General features: G+C 39.9%; 1 protein-coding gene across 12 annotated transcripts in view; it reads left to right on the forward strand.

Annotated features, from left to right (window-relative positions):
* Positions 1-22274, forward strand: part of LOC131251591 (potassium channel SKOR-like) — a 65265-nt gene that overhangs the window by 35400 nt on the left and 7591 nt on the right. For 5 of the 12 annotated variants that reach the window (XR_009173979.1, XM_058252374.1, XM_058252368.1 and 2 more), the window contains 8 exons: positions 4701-5040; positions 5737-6032; positions 7128-7208; positions 17967-18065; positions 19257-19478; positions 20390-20578; positions 20751-20826; positions 21859-22153. Coding sequence is in view for 9 of the 12 variants with exons in the window: in XM_058252374.1 (XP_058108357.1) it covers positions 4701-5040; positions 5737-6032; positions 7128-7208; positions 17967-18065; positions 19257-19478; positions 20390-20578; positions 20751-20826; positions 21859-22153 (1598 nt within the window). In the remaining 3 variants the exon portion in view is untranslated. Of the gene's footprint in view, positions 1-4700; positions 5041-5736; positions 6033-7127; positions 7209-17966; positions 18066-19256; positions 19479-20389; positions 20579-20750; positions 20827-21858; positions 22154-22274 lie in introns of those variants that run through there. The other 7 variants (XR_009173981.1, XR_009173980.1, XM_058252376.1 and 4 more) reach the window with 6 other exon arrangements.

Genomic DNA, 22274 nt, shown 5'->3' on the forward strand with positions numbered 1-22274 from the left:
TTGATTTCCACAAATAAGAGCATCGATACAAAGATGAAGCCTTCGTCCACCACCCCCTTCCTCTGCCCCACATTTTTTCGCCATTACCTCCCTCCACCTAGCCCCTCCCTCTGACCTAAGCCTCCAAACCCATTTCCCCAATAGAGCTAGATTCATCACTTCCAACTTTAAAATCCCCACTCCTCCTTGAACCATTGGTTTACATACTTCATCCTATTTCATTAAATGGAACTTGTGCTTCTCCCCTGACCCTTCCCATAAGAAATCCCTTCTTCGTCTCTCCAAAGCCTTCAAAATGGATTTTGGGCACTTGAAAGGAGACAAAATATACCGGAAGATCTGACATAGATGATTTAACCATTACCATCATCCCACCCATAGATAAGCACCTTGACTGCCATTTTGTTATCGTTCTTTCACACCCTTCGACAAACAATGTCGGATATGCCGCAAGAGCCTTTTTCTTGGTTCATATTTTTTCTTTCCCTTTCCGAGAAGCTGTTTCCCACTTTTCCCTGTTATCTTCCTCCTGCAAATTTTCATCATCTTCCCTAATTGTTGTAAGTTGAGACCCTTTTCCTTGATCCATTTCCTTTCACTATAATTAAAGTGGAAATGAATTGTGCGGGCTTTCATCGTGATGTATTCATGACATCCATTCTTGCCATCATTCACGCAATCCCTTGTTTGTCCATGGGCTCAAAATCAGGCCAATCCATGTCTTAGCTGGGCCACACAAGTAGGAACAGTTGGGAGGGGGACGCTCGCCATTGATTTGTTTTGGGCCCCACCCAAGTCTCAAAATGGCCTGGAATTTTAGATGTGCCATCATCTGGAGCATTTGGCCCAATTTGTTAGGAGCACCATCATTTGGGGCATTGATACTAATGGATTCAATGATATATACACAACATGGTAGGCCCTCTAAGAGAATCAAGGGTGGGCTTCCCTCTTAACTCTTCTAGCTCATGTGGCCCACTTGGGTCATGGATTTCCCTGATTTTTGGGCCCATGGCAAAAGGAGGGATGAAGTTCAAGATGGTCGGAGTGGATGTTATCAACACATCATAGTAGGGCCTACTGTAGCTGTTTGCACTATTATAGTGAAAACATTTGCACTTGACATAGTTTTGAGCGATAAGACAAGGGAGGGTGCAAGCACAAAGCTAGATATATGGAAGGATGCTTTAGTGTCTAAAGAGTTAAAAATTAGTTGGACTAAAACAGAGTATATGATGTTTTAAATATCGACAATATTGGCCGATATATCCCACGATATATCTTGTATCACATCTGTGCGATACGAAACACATAGGTAGTGCCGATATATCTTACATGTTCGATTCGGTGAGCATTTTCAATTTCCAATCCTTTTTTTTTTTTTTTTTGTTGAAATTATGTTAAATCAATGTCAAATGATTATAAATCCATTGGTTCTTCATGTTTTGCATGAAAAATCAAGCTTTGATTTCGATATCCATTGGTTCTTCATGTTCTCCATGTTTTTTTTCAAAAATTTCCTTCAACCAGCTGTTAATTAAGACTAATTTTGAAGTATTTAGGAGTATTTGATGAAACAATTATCACAAACACTTTAATTTCAAATTTTGATTGCAGGTGGTCCGATTTGGAGAAAAATAGAAAAAATTCAAAATTTCCTTAATTTCTCTCAAATTGCTTGTAATGTTGCACTCCAAAGATGAAATCAATCATGTATGAGCATTGATCTACTGATTTGTTAAGTCCTTGTCAATTTTTTGGAAAATAAAAATAAGTTTTAATTAAAAATTAATAAAAAATTATTATTTTTTGAAATTTCCCTTCAACCAATTGTCAATTGATACTAATTTCGAAGTATTTATGAGTGTTTGATGAAATGATCATCGCATACACTTTAAATGTTATGTATTCAATTTGAATATAGTTGCATTAGTTCAGTCAGACAAAGCATAGCTTAGGACCCTATACAAATGAAACCTATTATGTGCACTTCTTGTTTGAGATGTTATGATTTAAAAGTATGTATTGAGATCTTTTTTAACAATCTCTGAAGTTTCATTGAAAAATTCAACCATTTCCCCAATGTTTCCCAATGTTTCCCAAAAAGTGCGATAAATTACCCGATACAAACGATATATCCCGTATGATAACTGATACGTATCTGTATCCCAAGGATGCGATACGTAACATGATACCGATATTTCGAACACTAATATGGACTACAATTTTAGTAACAATAGGAGTGGAAATGAGGAATTAGTTAAGATAGCTAACCAAGAAGTTCCCCAAAATGGCCAATTTTGAATCTTTGCTCGATAATTAATGAGAATGGAGAGATTGAGATGGATGTTGCCCACATGATTCAAGTTGGGTGGAAGAAATGGAGATGTACCTCTAGAGTTTTATGTTATCGTCGTGTACCACTCAAACTGAAAGTGAACTTTTATAGGGTGGGTCCAAGACCAACCATGCTTTATGATGTTGGGTAATTGATGTAGAACATGTCACAGATATGTTCCTAGCATGGTTGGGCCAAAAGAAGGTGGACCGTAACTTTTGATCCGGGTATCGTTACGGGGCGCACAACCTATCAATCTTTACTGAAACGGGCTAGGTGAACCAACCCACAAAGTGGGCTGCATCTGTTCGTTTATTCAAAAAACGCGCGCCTTCAGCTCAAAAACGAACTTTTAGGAAAATATTACTATTTTTAGTAATTCCGAATTTTTAAATATTTTTCTATTTTTAGAGTTTTAGATTTTCTTCCTTTTTAGAAATAACTTGTAATTATGCTAGGACTCTTTTAGCAAAAGTTTATTTGGAATTTTTATTTTTAGAAACTTGGCTTTAGAAGAGTTTTAATAGAATTAGGATTTTTATTAGAGTTAGAAATTTGCTATTTTTGGTAATTACGAATTTTGGATTTTTTTTTTTTTTCTATATTAATGGTGTAACAGGTACATAGATATTAGACATTCATCAATCAATTTTGAATTTTATAGAATTTATTTTCTATTTTCCTTGTTCTTTTCCTCATGGATTCGAGAAGTCTCTGTGAGGAGTCCAGAGAAGTTCCGTGGATTCGGAATAGTTATCCCCTTGAGGAAGATGGTGCTCGACCTCGCATCCTTCCCTGCGTCAGTAATTAAGGAACAACATGCTCATAGGATATATGTGGTTGAAATGAGGATATTGAGATGGGTGAGTGGCAAGATCATGTTAGAATTAAAATGAATGCATTGGAGGGAACTTGGGTGTAGTACCAATAGGTAATAAGATGAGGGAAAGTAGACTTAGATGGTTTGATCACGTGCAATGGAGACCAAGAACTGCTCTAGTTAGGAGCGAGTTGGTGCAAGTTAAAGGCTCTAAAAGGGCAAGGGTAAGGTCCAAAAGGATGTGGTGGAGGTAATAAGAAAAGACTTGATGGCCTATGGTCTAATTGAAGTTATGACCCTTGGTAGAGGGGAATGGTGAAATGGGATTCATGTAGCTTACCCAATTAATTGTGATAAAGTTTAGATGATGATGATGATTTGCACTCAATCATTTTCCTTTTTTTTTTTTTTTTTCCTTCAAGGAGAAGCATATCCACCCAAATATAAGTTCTTTTTTACATAAGGTGTTCCCGGTTCGGTGAGTCATCTCCTTAAAGCCTGGCATGGGGTTAGATTGGGCAAGCAAAAGACGCGCTCATGGAGAATGGCCATTATTGTGATTTGGTGGTTGGTTTGGGAAGAAAGAAACGGTAGATGCTTCAGGGACATTTCAAACTTGGATGTGGTCATAGCTAGTAAAGCTAAGCGGTTAATGATTGAATGGGCTGTCTACGTAGTGGGCCTTAAAGGATTTTGATTTTCTTTTTCTTGGAGTCTAGTAGAGATTGCACTCTCGGTGATCTCTCTCCGCTCCTCTGCTTTGTATTTCCTTTTCTTTCCTAATATATATTGTGACTTTTCCAAAAAAAAAAAAAAGAAGTGAGGATTTTCTTTTGATAAGGAGAATTAGGATGTATGCAAAGTTTATTGTTATTTAATCATAGTAAAATGACTTGACTACTTTTATCTCCAATCAACTGTTTGTATCCTTTCTCACTTAGTGATCAAAATTTGAAGTATATTGTTAACCATTCCCTTTACTTATGTCCGGACTAAAATCTTGTCGTAACCAAAAATCATTATGCCAATCATGCAGGCATGTATGAAAGGTTTTAGTAGTTGAATGACTTTTCAATTCATTATGAATATAAGTTGTTCTATAACCTCTATTATTTGTAGTTTTGATCAAGGTGTTCCAAAACGGTAACAGTGGCTGTAATGGCCGCCACCGTTACCGTTATGATACAAGCCGTAACGACCCTTTTTATTTTTGAAAAAAAACTGTTATAGGACCGTTACGAGACTGTTACTGGGCCATTACGGACTTACAGGGCCATTACGGGCTATTAAGGACCGATACAGGGCCTTTATGGTCTGTTTTTTCTGTAATGGCCTTTACAGCCGTTTCGATCCCATTACACGTAACGGTTATGACCGTTACCGTTACGTAATGGCCGTTACAGCCGTTACGTAACCGATTTTGAATACCTTGGTTTTGATGAAATCCTTGGAGTTCTAGAGTTCTAAATTCATCTTATGTTTACTTGTCAAACATGCAACTGCACTCGCTAAAATCATTATAAAACAATGTGCTCAAATCAGGTGTTTGGAGAAAAAGAAGAAGTGAGGTACCTTTTATGGATTCGTTTAAGTCGGGCATGCCGAGTCACAGATTTCTTTCACAAGATGGAGAAGGACATACGCATTAATTATCTCTTTACGAGGATAGTGAAACTCATCGTTGTCGAGCTCTATTGCACGCATACGGCCGCTTGCATATTTTACTATCTAGCTACCAGTCTGCCTGCTTCTCAGGAAGGGTACACATGGATAGGAAGTTTAAAGATGGGTGATCATAGTTTCACAAACTTCAGAGAAATTGATCTTGCGAGGCGATACTTTACATCATTATATTTTGCAATAGTCACCATGGCAACTGTTGGTAAATTACTCTAGTACTTGTTAGTTTACTAGAACACACATCCAAAAACCTTTTAATTTCATTGTTTGTTTTTCTTTGTGTAAAAGTCTTGTTTTCTTTAGCCCACTCAAGGGAGAAAAAAGAAGAAAAAAAGAAAACATGAATTGCTAAGATATCATTGAGACTATATTTGTCTAGTGGAACTAATCAAAGCTTCCAACTTCACAATATAGCTTCTAGATATTTTTTCCTAATTCAATATTTTACTGTTACTAAAATAACCATGCAGGTTTCTCCAAAGATCATTTTCAATGAGAAATTTCTATCACCTTTTAGGGCATGTTTTGGATACCAACTCCCAGATGAACATGGAAGATCCTAATCCTTAATCCTTTCAATCAATGACCTAGAAATAGACAGTTAAGAAAAATATGTCAAGGATCCTGTAGAAGGCCATTGAGCAGAATCCAAGATCATCCAATCTGGAAGCTTTTTTGAGAATTCCCCCATTCACAGAGATGCTCGTTAGATCAGCGTTCTGGTCCACTCAACCGTTGGTCAACTTCTCTTCATTCAATGTTCATAAGATGGGATACTTTGTATCAAATGACAATTTTCTTAATATTGGATAGTATTTCTTATTACCAATTATTTTGTGGTAATTCTTCACGAATATCAATTATCAGTTGTGATTGTGTTCTCTTTCATTTGCCACAGGTTATGGTGATATACATGCGGTCAATACCAGGGAAATGATATTTGTCATGATTTATGTTTCTTTTGACATGATTCTGAGTGCTTATCTGGTTGGCAACATGACAGCATTAATTGTGAAAGGATCAAACACTGAAAGGTTTAGGGACAAAATGACAGATCTGATCAAATACATGAACAGAAATAAACTTGAAAAGGATTTACGTGACCAGATCAAAGGGCATGTGCGCTTACAATATGAAAGCCGCTATACAGATACTGCTGTTCTTCAGGATATTCCAGTCTCTATTCGTGCTAAGGTGTGAGTATAAGACATAAAATTCACTTGATGGAGTCATTTGTTGTCAGTTTGTAAATGCATACTGTTTCTTTCTATGGAGTTACTTGTTACTCTTTTAGATTGTGATGGTTCATATGCATTTATTCCGACATGGTACACTCAGCACACCCCTCGCTCAAATCTAAATCATGGTATCCTGTGTAGATAGGTTATAACTGTAAAATCAGATCGGTTGGACAGTACTGACCTCTGACTAAGGGACATTTGATTGTTGAATTTGGATCATTGATTTTTTTCACCGCTAATTAGATTCTATTAATTGGTTTTTTAGCACATCAGTTCAGCGTAATTTTCAGTTTATGATCCATCTATAGTGGAGCCCAAAATTTGGGTGGTTTAACTGAGCTACACATGTCACTTGTTCATATCCAAGTGCAGGGTGTGAGCCGTCATTCTGCTGAAGTATCAAAGTTTTTCTCTTCTTTTATACGCTTGCAATTGGTTCATATATTCATCAGATTTTGGAAACGGCTCATCTACTGCATATCTTTTTCCCTTGTAGAGTTTATCCCTTCTTATATCAATGAAGATGAGAGATTTTGGGTTCCTGATCCATGAGGACGTCCATGCATGTTGGGTGCATAGTTCAACGATCTAGAATGTTGATATAATGGGACCTAACGTGGATGGAAGATGCCCCTCTCCCAGGTTGGACTTTAATCAGTGACCTACAAATGGACGGTTATGAGAGATAAAGCAAGGATCAAGCAAAAGTCAAATTGGACTTCTAGGATTGTCTACTCTACATGGCTTCTGCCATTTGCAGTTGGCTGCCATTAGATTAACACTCTGGACCAACGAACCATGGGCTCCTTTTGTAAAGAATGTGTTTATCAGAACACTATTCATGCCTAGTGAATCAAGGTTCCATGAGAAATTGGTCTTGGTTTTGCAGATTTTCCTGCTTTTTACTCCGTTATCAAACTATCAATAGAAAATCTGCTGTTTTATCTACGGAATTTTTAGTCCACACTATCTCTGCTAAATGAAGCCAATTTTCTCATTGAACTTTATGGTTTAATACTGCATACTAATGAGCTTACTGTTTTTGCAGATTTCACAAAACTTATATAAGCCTTATATTGAAAATGTTACCCTTTTCAAAGAATGCTCACAGGAATTCATTGATATGATGGTAAGTCCTTCTTTGTGGACAATCTACTTGCACACTTTTGGTGAAGAGAGCTGCTTGAATAGTAGCGTTTCTATTTTTGCACCCATAGAAAATCATACTTCCTTGATCTTGTGTACTTTATAAATGTGACTACGACTCTAGTATTTGAATAAGGATCCTTGGGACACATTCTAGATCCACTTGGAATTTAAACCATGCATTTCTCCTTTTACTAAGAATTTCGATGGAACCATAGTGGTGGGCTACATGCCCAGTTTGAGAATCTTTTAGGGAAAATTTTTAGTATGACTATATTATGAGCTGCAACAAATCCTTAACGTATAAAAGAAGAATGTGTACAGATAAGAAAGTGTACCCTAGTGGTGGGCTACATCTCTCTCTTTCTCTCCCCCCCCCAAACACACACACACCCACCCACCTTTGTTTATAATGGAACCGTTTTTTGTTATTTATTTGTTTATTTTATTTTTTATGTACATACCCACACACCACATGGGCATTCGGTCCCATGATCTCAGTGTTGTAACAAAGTTTGTCTACCATTGTGCCATGGAGCCGGACCCAATTTTTAATGGAACTTGATTGCAAAACATAACTCTCAAAATAAATGTAAATGGAATCTAAGAGATAAGCCATCATCTCCAACGATATGGTGCACCGCATGACTACTAAATGTGTACTTTCACACTAAAATATGCCATAATTCTAGAGGCCGCGGTAGAGGTTGATGGCTCTTTCGATGACTACTAGAAGGGGGGTTGTAGTTTCACTAGATGTTAAATCGATGAACAACACTTCCAGTGGTTGGGATTTGAATTGCACTATTTTCAGTGGCCAAAGGATAAATTTGCAGCACTTTTAGTGGCTACTAAAACAACTAATAATGCTTCTGGCAGCTGGTGAAATGACTAACAACGCTTCTAATGGTTGGGAAGTGAGTCTCATGCACTTCTGGTGGTTGTGGGAAGGGATGGTTACACTTCCAGTGGCTGAAGGATATACCTATAAGACTTCCGATGGCCATCGTATTATGCGGCAACACATATCTGGTGGCTCTAGCATGTTTGGGCAACTCTTCCGGCAGCTTAGGAATGATCTTGCCGCATTACTAATGGCTCTAGGATGTTCTCGTAACTGGGCAGGGACACATAAGAAATTGCAATCAGGTTCCCCTTTAGATGGATTCGTAGCCGAGCCGTGACAAATGAAGGATTCATAGTTGGGTTCAAAATATGAGTTCCAAATCTAAATAATGGCCTATCGAGGCTTGTAAAAAATTAGAAGATATGCTAGGTAATAGATCTAATTAGATCTGATGCTGAGTAGATAAATCCAATTGTTACATGCAGTTATAAGTAAAGAAAGGGATTGGGGATTGAGAGGCCCTGTATGATGATGATGAGTGTAAATTGGTTCCTCTTTTATCATCCTATAGGGTCGAAGAAGAGGCATGAATGGTGGACTATCAAAATGAAAAGAGTATCAGATAGACTCTTATACAATGTAGAAAAATAGAAAATTTAAGAAGGGAAGAAGGGGTAAGGACAGTTCTCATTCTCTCTCAATTCTCTTCTTGATGAAGACATCACTTCACGTACACCATTGCACACATATAAGAGAAGGCGGGCCACACCGATTTCCTTATGGCTAGGCAAGTATCCGTGATCGTGCCGAAGACCCTATGTGCATGTGCGAGCATCTGGAAGACCCCACACTGGGAAGATGCACATGGGTTGCTTTATGGAGTGATCCAAACCGTTGGATCGGAGGGATGTGACAATCAGGCTGTTGGATCACATGATCGGGCCATTGATCATGGATCGTCCACATTAATTTTTCTCAGCTTTTATCATTTTATAGGATTTAGTTTTGTTAATGTTATGTTTGAACTCTATTATGAGTGTTTTTAGTTAATTTTAATTAGATTAGGGCTATTTTCGTCAATTTTCACAAAATATGTTATTTATTGTAAATTTTGAACTTTCTTGAAGCTATAAAAGAGGGTGGGCGTGTGAACCTCTCCCTCATTGGATTTTGTGATTACAAAAAAAAAAGAGAAAAAAGCTTTTGCTTTCTTCTTCCATCTTCATGCAGTTTGAAGATATTTCCATGCGATTTGGAAGAGAGATTGGTGCGAGACTAATCTTCATCAACGGAGGTGCGAGGTCTCCATCTATCCCCACACCATCTTCTCTCTCCTCCTCTATCAAGGTATTTTCTTCGAATTCTTCGATTCTCCCATCCTAAGCCTTCATCCTTTCATAAACCCATCTTTCCTTTATCTTTCAACAATCCGAAACCCTAACCAACCTAATCCATCCATCTCGCGCTACACATGTGACCGTATGGCCACATGTATGAATCCTTCGGGTTGGCCGTACGACCACACCTTGCCTCCTTTGGCTTTCCATCATCTTTATATCAAAACTCCTTTATTCTATTCCCAAAACCCTAACCTAAAACCTAAAATTCCTAATTTTCCTACTTTTCCAAATTATTCAAACCCTAATTTTTACCATATGTTGTATTAGGTTTTCTATTTTCAAATAGACTATACCCTATGCTAATTGGATGTCCCTACATCCATTAGATCCTAGTTTTGTTTTTTTTTTAATGATCTTGTGTGATGATGTTAGTAACTTAGGCTAGGATCATGCATGATGTTCTCTTGGTTTTCTTGGGATTCGTGATGATTACGGCAATGCTTTTGTTTTTTGTTTTTTTTTGTTAATTGTCTTAATTCTACTACTTGATCTCACATGTTAATTGGTTCATGCATCGGTCCTGCGTCAGATTTGGTATTAAAGCATAGTTTTTAGCGTATGTCAGTCTATCATCAATCCCTCTTTATGGTGAAAAATTTCTACAGAACCCCTTAACCTACGTATCGACTTTGCGAATGGGACATATTTTGTTGAGTTTAGTTAGCCATTTTTCTACGTTTTGTTGAGTTCATATATAGATCTAGGCCATATAGGATTTTTGTGTTGCATTTAGGTTAGAGTCACATCTAGGGTTTCCTTTTAGTGTTTCCTTGTGTATGCTCACTCATTCGGGACGTGGTTTTGGTCTACGACCCATAATGAATCTAGAACAGATTGCTGAGGCCCTTAATGCTATCAATAATCGTTTGACGACCATTGAAGTGTACAACAGAACCACTGTCACTCAATTAACCGTGACCAATGTGCGCGTTAATCAACTTGAGGCCTCCTTGCAGGCAAACCCCGACACTGGGAAAGATGTTCAATCTCAGGCTGGAGATCAAGTTGATAGGTAGGAGCATGGTTGTGGCCAAGGCGTTGGTCATGGTCGAGCACACGTGCTACCACCACGTGAGGAGCATTATGACTGTTATAATCCAGATGCACAAGTCATGAAAGGTGTGAAAGTTGAGGCTCCCAGTTTTGATGGTCGCTTGGACCTTAGAGTATTCCTTGATTGGTTGGCAGACATGGACCACTATTTTGAGTGGTATGATATGTTTGATGCCCGTCGAGTGAGTTTGCCAAGATGAAGTTGATGGGTCAGGCCAAACTTTTTTGGACCAACATGGAATGTAAAATTGAAAGGAAAGGAGAACCACCAGTTGTGTACTGGGCTGAGATGAAAGAAGTCCTTAAAGAAACGTGTCTTCCTCTTTCTTATCGTCAGAGGCTCTTAGACCAGTGGCAGGCTTTGCGTCAAGGATCCATGATCGTACCAGATTACATTGCACATAGACCCATCAACTTCAATTGTACCAGATGCTTCAATTGCCATGTAGTTGGTCACTTTGCACACCAATGTCCCTCGAAAGAGAGGAACAAAGCCCTGGTAATTGATGATGGTGAGGAGAAAGGAGATGAGCAGGGCGATTATGAAGAACTCTATCAGTCCAACATCGCTGGTGCTAGTGATGAGGAAGTAGAAGAGGAAGAGACCACACCACTTGCAGTACTCAGGTGCGCCTTGATCAATGCTAAAAAGAATGATGACTGGCGTTGGACTACGATATTTTATACCTATACAAAATGTGGAGGGAAGAATTGCAAGGTGATCGTCGATAGTGGTAGCTGTACCAATGTTGTCTCTACTAGCACTTTGTCCCATTTGGGTTTGAAACTTAAACCGCACCCTCAACCCTATAGAGTGTCATGGGTGGATGCATCTTCCATGCCTGTTACTAATGCGGGGGCATTTTCACACCGGGCTCGAGTGGGGTGGCCTGTGAGATGGAGGGGCACACTCGGGGTGGGCAGCCTGTGTGAGGCAGGTGGCTCGTGAGATGTGGGCCCCACCCGTGTGACTCGGGTGGCTCGTGTGAGGTGGTACCCATGTGATTTGGGGCCCACGAGGGTGGTTCGACCGAGGGCCTAACCCATGAGACGTGGGGCCTGGGCAATGAGATAAAGGGATTAATTCGCCATACTCTAATAATTCGAGCTTTTAGAACAAGTGGTTAATTGTCCTACATCAAATTGGTGTCAGAGCGGGAGGTCTCGTGTTCGAGACTCCTCACCGGGGGTGATTAATGCGGGGGCATTTTCACACCGGGCTTAAGTGGGGTGGCCTGTGAGATGCAGGGGTACACTTGGGGTGGGCGGCCTGTGTGAGGCAGGTGGCTCGTGAGATGCGGGCCCCACCCGTGTGAGGCGGTACCCATGTGATTTGGGGCCCACGAGGGGGCTTCGACCGAGGGCCTAACCCATGAGACGTGGGGCCTAGGCAATGAGATAAAGTGATTAATCCGCCATAGTTTAATAGTTCGAGCTTTTAGAGCAAGTGGTTAATTGTCCTACATCAGTTACCCAGCAATGTCTCGTGCCTGTTAATTTTGGATCCTATTCAGATTCGTTGTGGTGCGACGTCTTACCTATGGATGTTGGACACATCATTTTGGGACGGCCTTGGCTATTTGACCGCGATGTGACGATATACAGTCGCTTAAATGTATGTTCATTCATGCATCAAGGCAAAAAGATATCTCTAGTTCCTCTCCCACCAAAAAGCAACGCGGAGAAGAAAACTGAGGGGAAGTCGAATAACCTAAGGGATACGAGGAAATCCCAACCTAAGTCTCTCCATGTAATCAACGCCAAGGAGTTTGAGAGAGAGACTACGGTGGATTCGATGGTGTACACCTTAGTGGTGAGAGAAGTTACACCCAAGGTTAGTGTAGAGGGACCCCCTTAGGTGAAGCCAATTATAGATGAGTTGCACGATGTATTTCCAAAGGACTTACTAGATGAGCTTCCACCCATGAGGGACATCCAGCATGCCATTGGTTTTGTCCCTGGGTCGACTCTACCAAACCTTCTACATTATCGAATGAACCCTATAGAGTATGCGGAGTTGAAGAGGCAAGTAGATGAGCTCCTCAGAAAGGGTTTCATTTAGCAGAGTCTGAGTATGTGTTCCGTGCCGACGCTTCTCAAGCCTAAGAAAGATGGCACGTGGTGCATGTGTGTGGACAGTCGAGCCATTAATAAAATCACGGTCAAGTACCGGTTTCCCATACCGCGTCTTGATGATATGTTAGACATGATAGCGGGTGCCACAATCCTTTCGAAGATTGACCTTAAGAGCGGGTATCACTAAATACATATACGCCTAGGAGATGAGTGGAAGACAAGCTTCAAGTCGAAGGATGGGCTATACGAGTGGCTAGTCATGCCCTTTGGCTTGGCTAACGCCCCGGGCACATTTATGAGAATGATGACGCAGGTGTTGAGACCCTTTATGGGTAAGTTCCTTGTGGTGTATTTTGATGACATTCTTATCTATAGCACATCAAAGGAACAACACCTCCACCATCTGAGGCAAGTTTGTGGGGTCCTCAGAACTGAAAAACTATACGCCAACCTTAAGAAGCGCACATTTATGTCAAAGAACGTTGTCTTCTTAGAGTTCATCGTATCATCTGGGGGCATGAGAGCGGACCCCGAGAAAGTTCGGGCCATAGTTGAATGGCTTGAATCGCACAATATTCATGAGGCATGAAGCTTTCATGGCTTGACAACTTTTTATAGGCGGTTCATTAGAGGATTTAGCTCCATTATGGCTCCCATCATGGATTGCATCAAGAAAGGGGAGTTTGTATGGACTAAAGCTGCCTCTAAAGCTTTTAAAGAGATTAAGGGCAAGATGAGCGAAACCCCCGTCATGCTCCTTCCAAACTTTTCTAAAGTCTTTGAGGTCATGTTTGATGCATCTAGGGTAGGTATAGGTGGTGTGCTCAGTCGGGAAGGGCACTGGATTTATCAGTTGAGAGAGGAGTATCCTATATGCCCGGACTTTGGAGATTTGTATGCGTCACTACGAGATGGTCAGTCGACCGACAGTCGCGGGTTTGTCATCATCGATGAGTTCTTATTTAAAGGCGACAAACTTTGCATTCCCCATACCTCCCTCCGTGATTTCCTAGTTTGGGAACTTCATGTAGGAGGGGTAGCCGGTCATTTGGGGAGGGACAAAACCATTTCCCTTGTGGATGATAGATTTTATTGGCCAAGTCTCTAGCGAGATGTAGCCAAGATTGTTGGGCAGTACAGGACTTGTCAACTGGCAAAACAGAGGAAGCAAAATACAAGATTGTATACGTCTTTGCCAGTACCCCATGCTCCGTGGCATGATATTAGTATGGATTTCTTGTTGGGCTTACCAAAAACTATCAAGAAACACGATTTTGTATTTATGGTTGTGGACCGTTTTTCCAAAATGGTCCATTTCATTTCGTGCTCAAAAACGTCAGATGCCTCCAATGTGGCTAAGCTTTTCTTTGGGGAGGTAGTGCGTTTACATGGTCTACCTAAGACCATAGTGTCTGATTGTGATGTACGCTTTGTGAGCTATTTTTGAAAGACACTATAGCACATGATGGGGATAAGGCTTCAATTTTCATTTGCCTATCACCCTCAAACAAACAGTCAAACTGAAGTTGTCAATAGGAGTCTTGGAAATCTGCTTGGATGTCTTGTGGGTGATCACGTCCGAACTTGGGATACCGTTTTGCCTATAGCCGAGTTAGCATATAATAGTTCCATTAATAGGTCCATAGGCATGAGTCCATTTGAGGTTGTGCATGGCTACAAACCTAGGAAACCCATAGATCTCATACCTATGTCTGTGTCTTATAGGCCATCTGAGTCCATACATGAGTTTGCACGTCACATACATGAGTTGCATAGTGAGATCAGGAAGCAAATTGAAGTAAGTACTAAAAAATACAAAGCGTTTGCTGATTCTCATCACAGGTTTCATGAATTCAAAGTAGGAGATTATGTCATGGTTCGTATGAGGCCTGAACGGTTCCCACATGGGGCCGTTAAAGAGTTACAAGCGTGTAGCGTAGGACTAGAGGTGTACACTAGTCGAGTTAGCTTGTTAACTCGCTCAGATCGACTCGGAAAAGCTCGACTCGACTCGGATCGAAACTGTGTTCGAGCTGAGTCGAGCCAGTTTTAATGAGCTAGAAACATTTCGAGTTGAGTCTGAGCTGGACCTAGCTCGACTCGACTCGACTCGGTATTAAGCTTGACTCGACTCGGTTAGGCTCGAATCAACTCGAATCGATTTTTGAGTCGAGTATATATAGGGTTTTTTTTTTTATAAAAAAAAACTCTTACTTGTTCGCCCAACCCTAACCCCAGCTGCCAACGCCTAAATCCTAACCTGTTTGCCCAAATCCTCTTGGCCGTCCATTCGCCCAAATATAAACCAACTGTTTGATGAAATGACCGAACCAAGTGTCGACTGGTGGCAAGGAAGGTATGTATGTGAAACAAATATCCCTTTTTCTTGATTTTCATGTTGCCTACAAGGTGTTTGATGAAATACCTGTAAAAACCGCTGCCGCCGTTTTACAAACAGTGAGAATTTGAGATGCAGTCCATATGTTTGTGAAAATGTTGCAGAGGCGAACTCGGCTCGAATTGGCCCGAGCTATGGATCGAACCGAGCCGAGCTGGCTAGTTAGGCTCGAGGACTGAGCCAATCCGAGTTCGAGTTGGGGTCGGCAAGTGGCCGAGCCGAGTCGAGCTGTGCCAAGCTCGACTCGTGTACACCTCTACGTAGGACCATACAAAATAATGTAGAAACTAGGTCCTAATGCATATGTAGTAGACCTTTCACCTACTTTTAATGTTGAAGATTTAGTACAATATAAGGGTCATGTTATTTCACCATTTGATCCATCCACAGATCATGACCTAGTCCCAAATCCATGGCCCCTGCCTGACCAATCATCCGAGCCATCACCACCTTTACCTTCATTGCCTACTTGAAGCGAACAGATAGAAGACATATTGGATGCACAAGCAGTTTCCACTCGACATAGAGGATTTCAGAAGTTCCTTGTTAAGTGGAAGCACAAGCCGATTTCAGACAATACATGGATTACAGAGGACGAGCTACAACATTTAGATTCAGACATTCTAGAGCGTTGCATGAGTTTTAGTCCGCTAGAGGCGAACTATTCTTAGCCGATGAGAGTTGATGAGGAGATCATTTCACGTACACCCTTGCATACGTATCAGAGGAGAAGGCGGGTCACACTGATTTTCTTGTTGCTTGGCGAGTAGTCGTGATCGTGTCGAAGACCTCATGTGCTTGTGCGTACGGGCGCACACGGTTCAGTTCGGTCCGGTTTCGGGGTGAAACCAGAACTGAACCGTTCCTTACGGTTCTAGGATTCTTGGAACCGGAACCGGACCGTTAGCACCCTAGAACCGAACCGGAACTGGACCGTGAAAACCTGTTCGGTTCCAGATCGGTTCCACGGTTCTGGGCTTTTTATAATCCAGCCCAATTGCATGTTCTATTTGATAATTTAGCCCATGTCCATTCGCGTTGTGATCCATTTGATGAATGGTTTAAATATTATATATGGTGTGAAAAAATATATTTATGAAAACAATTAAAAGGTGCATTGTAAACCATAAATCATGAGTCAAATACACAACTAAAATATATTGTAAACTCACGGTTCTAGGTTCGGTTCCACGGTTCGGTTCCATGTTCGGATCCACGGTTCGGATTCATAGTTCGGATCCACGGTTCGGTTTGATTCTACATACCCCCAAACCGGAACCGAACCGAACTAAACGGTTCTTTAATTTTTGGAACCGAAACCGAAACCGATGCACTCTAGAACCGGACCAAACCGGACTGTTTGGTCGGTTCCAGTCTGGTTCCATGGTTCTACCAGTTCGATGTGCACCCCTACTTGTGCGAGCATCTGGAAGACCCCACACTGGGAAGATGCACATGGGCTGCTTTATGGAGTGATCCAAACCGTTGGATCGGAAGGACGTGACAATCGGTCTGTTGGATCACATGATCGGGCCATTGATCGTGGATCGTCCACATTAGTTTTTCTCAGCTTATAGGATTTAGTTTTATTTATGTTATGTTTGAACGCTATTATGAGTGTTTTAAGTTAATTTTAGTTAGATTAGGGCTATTTTAATCAAATTTCACAAAACAGGATGTTTATTGTAATTTTTGAACTTTCTTGGAGCTATAAAAGAGGGTGGGCGTGTGAACCTCTCTCTCATTGGATTTTGTGATATTAAAAAAGAGAAAAAAACTTTTGCTTTCTTCTTCCATCTTCATGCGATTTGAAGATACTTCCATGCAATTTGGAAGGGAGATTTGTGCGAGGCTAATCTTCATCAATGGAGGTACGAGGTCTCCATCTATCCCCACGCCATCTTCTCTCTCACCCTCTATCAATGTATTTTCTTTGAATTCTTTGATTCTCCCATCCTAAGCCTTCATCCTTTTATAAACTCATATTTCCTTTATCTTTCAATAATTTGAAACCCTAACTGACCTAACCCATCCATCCCACGCCACACGTGTGACCGTATGACCACACATGTGAATCCTTTGGGTTGGCCGTATGGCCACACCTTGCCCCCTTTGGCTTTCCATCATCCTTATATCAAAACTCATTTCTTCTATTCCCAAAACCCTAGCCCAAAACCTAAAATTCATAATTTTCGTACTTTCCTAAATTATTCAAACCCTAATTTTTACCCTAGGTTGTATTAGGTTTTCTATTTTGAAATAGACTATACCCAATGCTAATTGAATATACCTACATCCATTAGATCCTAGTTTTTTTTTAATGATCTTGTGTGATGATGTTAGTAGCTTAGGTTAGGATCATGCATGATGTTCTCTTAGTTTTCATGGGATTCGTGATGATTATGGCAATGCTTGTGTTTTTTTTGTTAATTGTCTTAATTCTACTACTTGATCTCACATATTAATTGGTTCATGCATTGGTCCTGTGTCACTTCTCCTCTGCTATCCCACACACCTTTAGTTATAATAGAACTTGATACAAATAATAAAGTCTTAAAATAAATGCAAATGAAATATAAAAGATATGCCATTATCTCCAAGGTTATGGTTCACTAAATATGTGCACTCACACAAATTTTTGCAATACCTATAGACTGAAGACTGCATACTCTAATGCTTTTTGTACTCATAACTTTAGGTCTTAGTGGATCCATCGTGCACGATCCTTGCAATACTCAATATGGATCCCATACTTGTGTAACATAGGAACTAATTAATGAGCTCATGGACACTTCCTATCCTAATCCTCAAATAAATCCTTTTGCTAATGTGCAAAGTCCAATACTCACTAAGGTTTTTATAATCTATTGACATCTATTTTTGAATAGGATATTTCAAGCACTATCTTCAACTTTTTGAGTATTATATAAATGCAGAGTTTTTTTCTGACACCTTCTGTTCTGGCAGGTCATTAAACTACATGAGGAATTTTTTCTCCCTGGTGAAGTGATTATGGAACAGGGCACCATGGCAGACCAACTTTATTTTGTCTGCCATGGGATGTTGGTAATAATCGATCTTATCATTGTATTGCAGTTTTTGTGTACATCCTTATGTTGTAAATTTTATTATTTCTTTATAAATCAAGAGAGAAGTAATTCTAACCCATTTTCTATATTATTGGGTGGTCAATATGTTTCCTTTCAATATCATCGTCATCATCGTTGTTGCCTTGTTCTATTTATTGGGTTGTTGTTACGATTTAATACTTAACTAGTCGAGATTCAAAATAGGAATTCCGCTGATTTGCTTGGCAAAGGTTTGAAAACCATATGCCCACCCAAAATCACTCCGACTTGACCAAGGTTAGGAACTGGGCAACGCGTTGCTACTAGACATAATTACATTTTGCATACCCACTTGACACCAATAATTCTAGCAAAAATTCTTCACATCCTTTCAAAATGTACTGCAATAACTGACTGGAAAGTGATATATTAAATGTCTGCCGGTGTTTTGAATCCAAATCATTCCCCACTGTGGTTCTGTAACCTTTTGCCATGCCACCAAATTGACTTTCTTTGCAGCATTTTAAAGATACTATAGATGTTCCTTTCAATATATTTAAAAAAATTAATTTCCTCCTCAAGGCTTCTGTATTATATATCCTGTTCGACTGGTTGAATTTTTGTTTAAAATATAACGTATTATGACTTTCTGCATCCAGATCGAAGTGCAGATGCTTGAGGACATGCATGCATATCTTAAATTATTAAGCTCAACCAATCCATTTAGTAGTGATTGGAATCATGTATCATTATTTCTCATTATTAGATCCACTACCAATCAGTTAGAACTTTGGATATTTAGACTAATCTTAAGATGTGGTTTTGTACTGACTCAGCTGGGTCATTCCGGCATCAGAAGCAACCAGTATGATACTTGCATACCCTAACTCAATCCACCATATTTTATCTGAGTAGGAAAAATTCCAATCAGTATGATCTGGTTTCTCATCCAAAGCTGTTAGGAAGTGAAAGAAAAGTCACAAAGAATTGCTTAAGTCATACTAGATCCAGTTCAATTTGGCTGAGTTGTATCGATGCTGGAGATAGCTGAGTTTCTTTAGTGCCTTCTACTTTAAACTTTTGTCCAAAACTGATTTATTACTGGTAAACAATTCTACTGATTATTTGGTTCATGAAGAGGACGGAATTTCAGCACTGTGGTTCTGATGCGGGAAACATCTGTGTGCAGGAGGAGGTGACCATGGGGCAAGATGGATCTGATGAGACTGTTTTATTTCTGGAGCCTAACAGTTCTTTTGGGGAAATTGGAATTCTTTGTAACATTCCTCAGCCTTACACAGTTCGTGTTCGCGAACTGTGTAGACTCCTAAGAATTGATAAACAATCTTTTTCAAACATCCTAGAAATATGTTTCTCTGATGGGCGGAAGATCTTGAACAACCTTCTTCAGGTAATGTATCCACAGGAACTGTAGCTAAATGATTTTGTTGTATATTTTTGGCATTTGTATCCATGCTACTGGTATTTTATGATGTAGATTATGAATTTGCAAACAGTAAGGGCCGTTTGGATGTCCTGAATAAATTGGGCATGTGGGATGCTTTTCTGAAAATTTTAATTTTTCAATGATTTCGGATCATACCTGAATCATTCCAAAAATCAATTTGGGGAGGAGAAAAGAAAAGAAAAGAAAAGAAAAGGGGCAGCTGACATAATGCAGTTTCCACTTTCCCTGCCACCCAAAATTTCCAGCAGAACTGAGTTGTTATCAATTCCACTAAAAAAAAAAACAGATTCAATTGCAGTAATACATCCAAAAGATATGGAAGAGCATGTTTGGATTGCAATCCAAGGCAAAAGAAAAGGGAAAAAACAATAGTTATGCAATGATGATTTCTATGGAAACATTGAAACATGGAATCCCATTTTTGAGTTCTTGTTTCTTTAGCGAGTGGAAATCTCATATTCCTCTCACAATACTACTCACCTACTTTGATGATGATGATGATGATGAATACTCACCTTGTTTCATATTTCATGTAGCCGACCCCAATTAATTGGGATAGGCTTAGATGATGATGAATACTCTTCTGGTTTCTAGTGCCAAGATTCCAAATGATGGAAATGTGTAATAATTGCTTGGTGGAATCCACCCTTTTCTTTGCTATCTAAATAACACAAATAATCACATCAAAGGAAAACCCTTTTCCTTTTCCATTGTTTGGCATGGAATCATGGTTTCCAAACATGGCCTGATAGATTTCATCTTCTTACCAATGAAAAATTCTTTTCTGGAAATTCTTTTAAAAGAATTTTTTGTTAAATGTGAATGCTGCTTCTGAAAATGATTGATTGTCACAGGGAAAACGGTCTGGTATTCGGGTCAAGCAACTGGAATCCAACATCTCATTTCATATTTCAAAGCATGAAGATGAGCTTGCTTTGCGGGTAAACAGTGCTGCTCATCAGGGAGATCTGTGTCATCTAAAAGATCTGATACGAGCTGGAGCAGACCCCAAAAAGACAGACTATGATGGCCGGTCGCCTTTGGTATGACACTACCAGGATATTCTCAATGTCCTGTTCAATTAGTCTAGTTAACTTTTTCATGCATGAAATTATGAATGAAAGCAGTGTCTGTCTCTATTATTTCTGACTATAAGTAGGTATATGGTTGTACGGTTTCTCCCATTGAAAGCATTTCATTTTTTCTTTTGTACAGCATATTGCAGCATCAAGGGGTTATGAAGATATTACGGCTTTCCTTATAGAAGAAGAGGTAGAGATTAATCTTCCTGGTAATGTTCTTTATTCTTGCACTAATATGTTCATTTAAAAAAAAAAAAAAATTTCTCTTTTAATTTAGGGGCGAGGTATAGTGGTATTGGCAAGATGTAGGGTCCACATGATTATTGAATGAAATCCAACCCATCCATCACATTCATCAGAGCATTCTACCCCTCAATCCTTGAAATCATACCGATCCTTAAATCAGGTGGGCCAGACCATGGGGTGCAAGTTGGGAGGGATCTCCCACACTTGATCTGAACGGAGGGCCACCCATGCTGTTTATATTGGAATGTAGGCCATTTCGACCCTTCATCTGGCTTCTATAAAGAATGTTGCCAAAAATCGGGCTCTTTTGCAATTTAGGTAGGCCCCTGTGTGAATCAAGGGTGGGCTTCCTCTCTCATACCGTTACCTGTGTTGTGGGCCACCCGAGTGTTGTATCTGGCTGATTTTGGCACCCAGGGTAATATAAGGTGATGTGTTTGATAGACTGGGTGGATCGCTTACATACATCATGTGGGCTTCACTTCTTCTTGGTAACTCTAGAGCGCCTTTTTATATAATATTACAAGTAATTGATGTAATATGTTAGGATGCACGCAAATGGTGTGTCTGCTGAATATTAATGACATCCATATGATATTTAAAATGGCTGCTGCTTGGGAAATGCAGAAGGCGCACTGCACTGGGCATGTGCCTCAGGCCTTTTCTTTTTTCAATCAAACTGGCGCAACGAAGAGAAGTACTAATTAGTGAGAATGGTTACTCTGTCCAATAGGAATTTAATCAATTCCCAAACGTATTGAGGACGTTATGATGTTGGTAGCCTAGGTCAGGATTATGCATGATTTTCATGATATTTGTGATGAATATAGCGATGTTTGTGTTTTTTTGTTAAATATCTTCATTCGGTTATTTGATCTCACATGTTACTTAGTTCATGCATCGGTCCTACATCAGTTATCCTCATATAGTGCCAATATTTTTGCAATGAAATCCACATGTTTGTGTTTAAATATATATGTATTCATGTCAATCAGATAAGTTTGGAAATACTCCCTTACTAGAAGCCATCAAGAACGGACATGATCATGTGGCTTCTGTACTAGTCCAAGGAGGAGCATTGTTAGGTATTGATGATGCAGGATGCCGTCTTTGTTCGGCTGTCGCACGGCGTGATTTTGATTTCTTGAAAAGGGTTTTGTCACATGGCATTGATCCGAACTCAAAAGATTATGATCACCGGACCCCGCTTCACATAGCGGCTGCAGAGGGGGTATATTTGATGGCGAAAATGCTGTTGGATGCTGGGTCAAGTGTTTTCCTAAAGGACAGGTACAATTTGAAATTTTTTGCCACCCACCTTTGGGCATGCATGGGTCCATGTGTTTTCTTTATTTCTTGTTTGAACAAGGCTAAATTCTCTATTTGCAAATTAAAACCCTAAGGGCCTGTT

This window comes from Magnolia sinica, chromosome 7, assembly GCF_029962835.1.
Source record: "Magnolia sinica isolate HGM2019 chromosome 7, MsV1, whole genome shotgun sequence".
Lineage (NCBI taxonomy): Eukaryota > Viridiplantae > Streptophyta > Magnoliopsida > Magnoliales > Magnoliaceae > Magnolia > Magnolia sinica.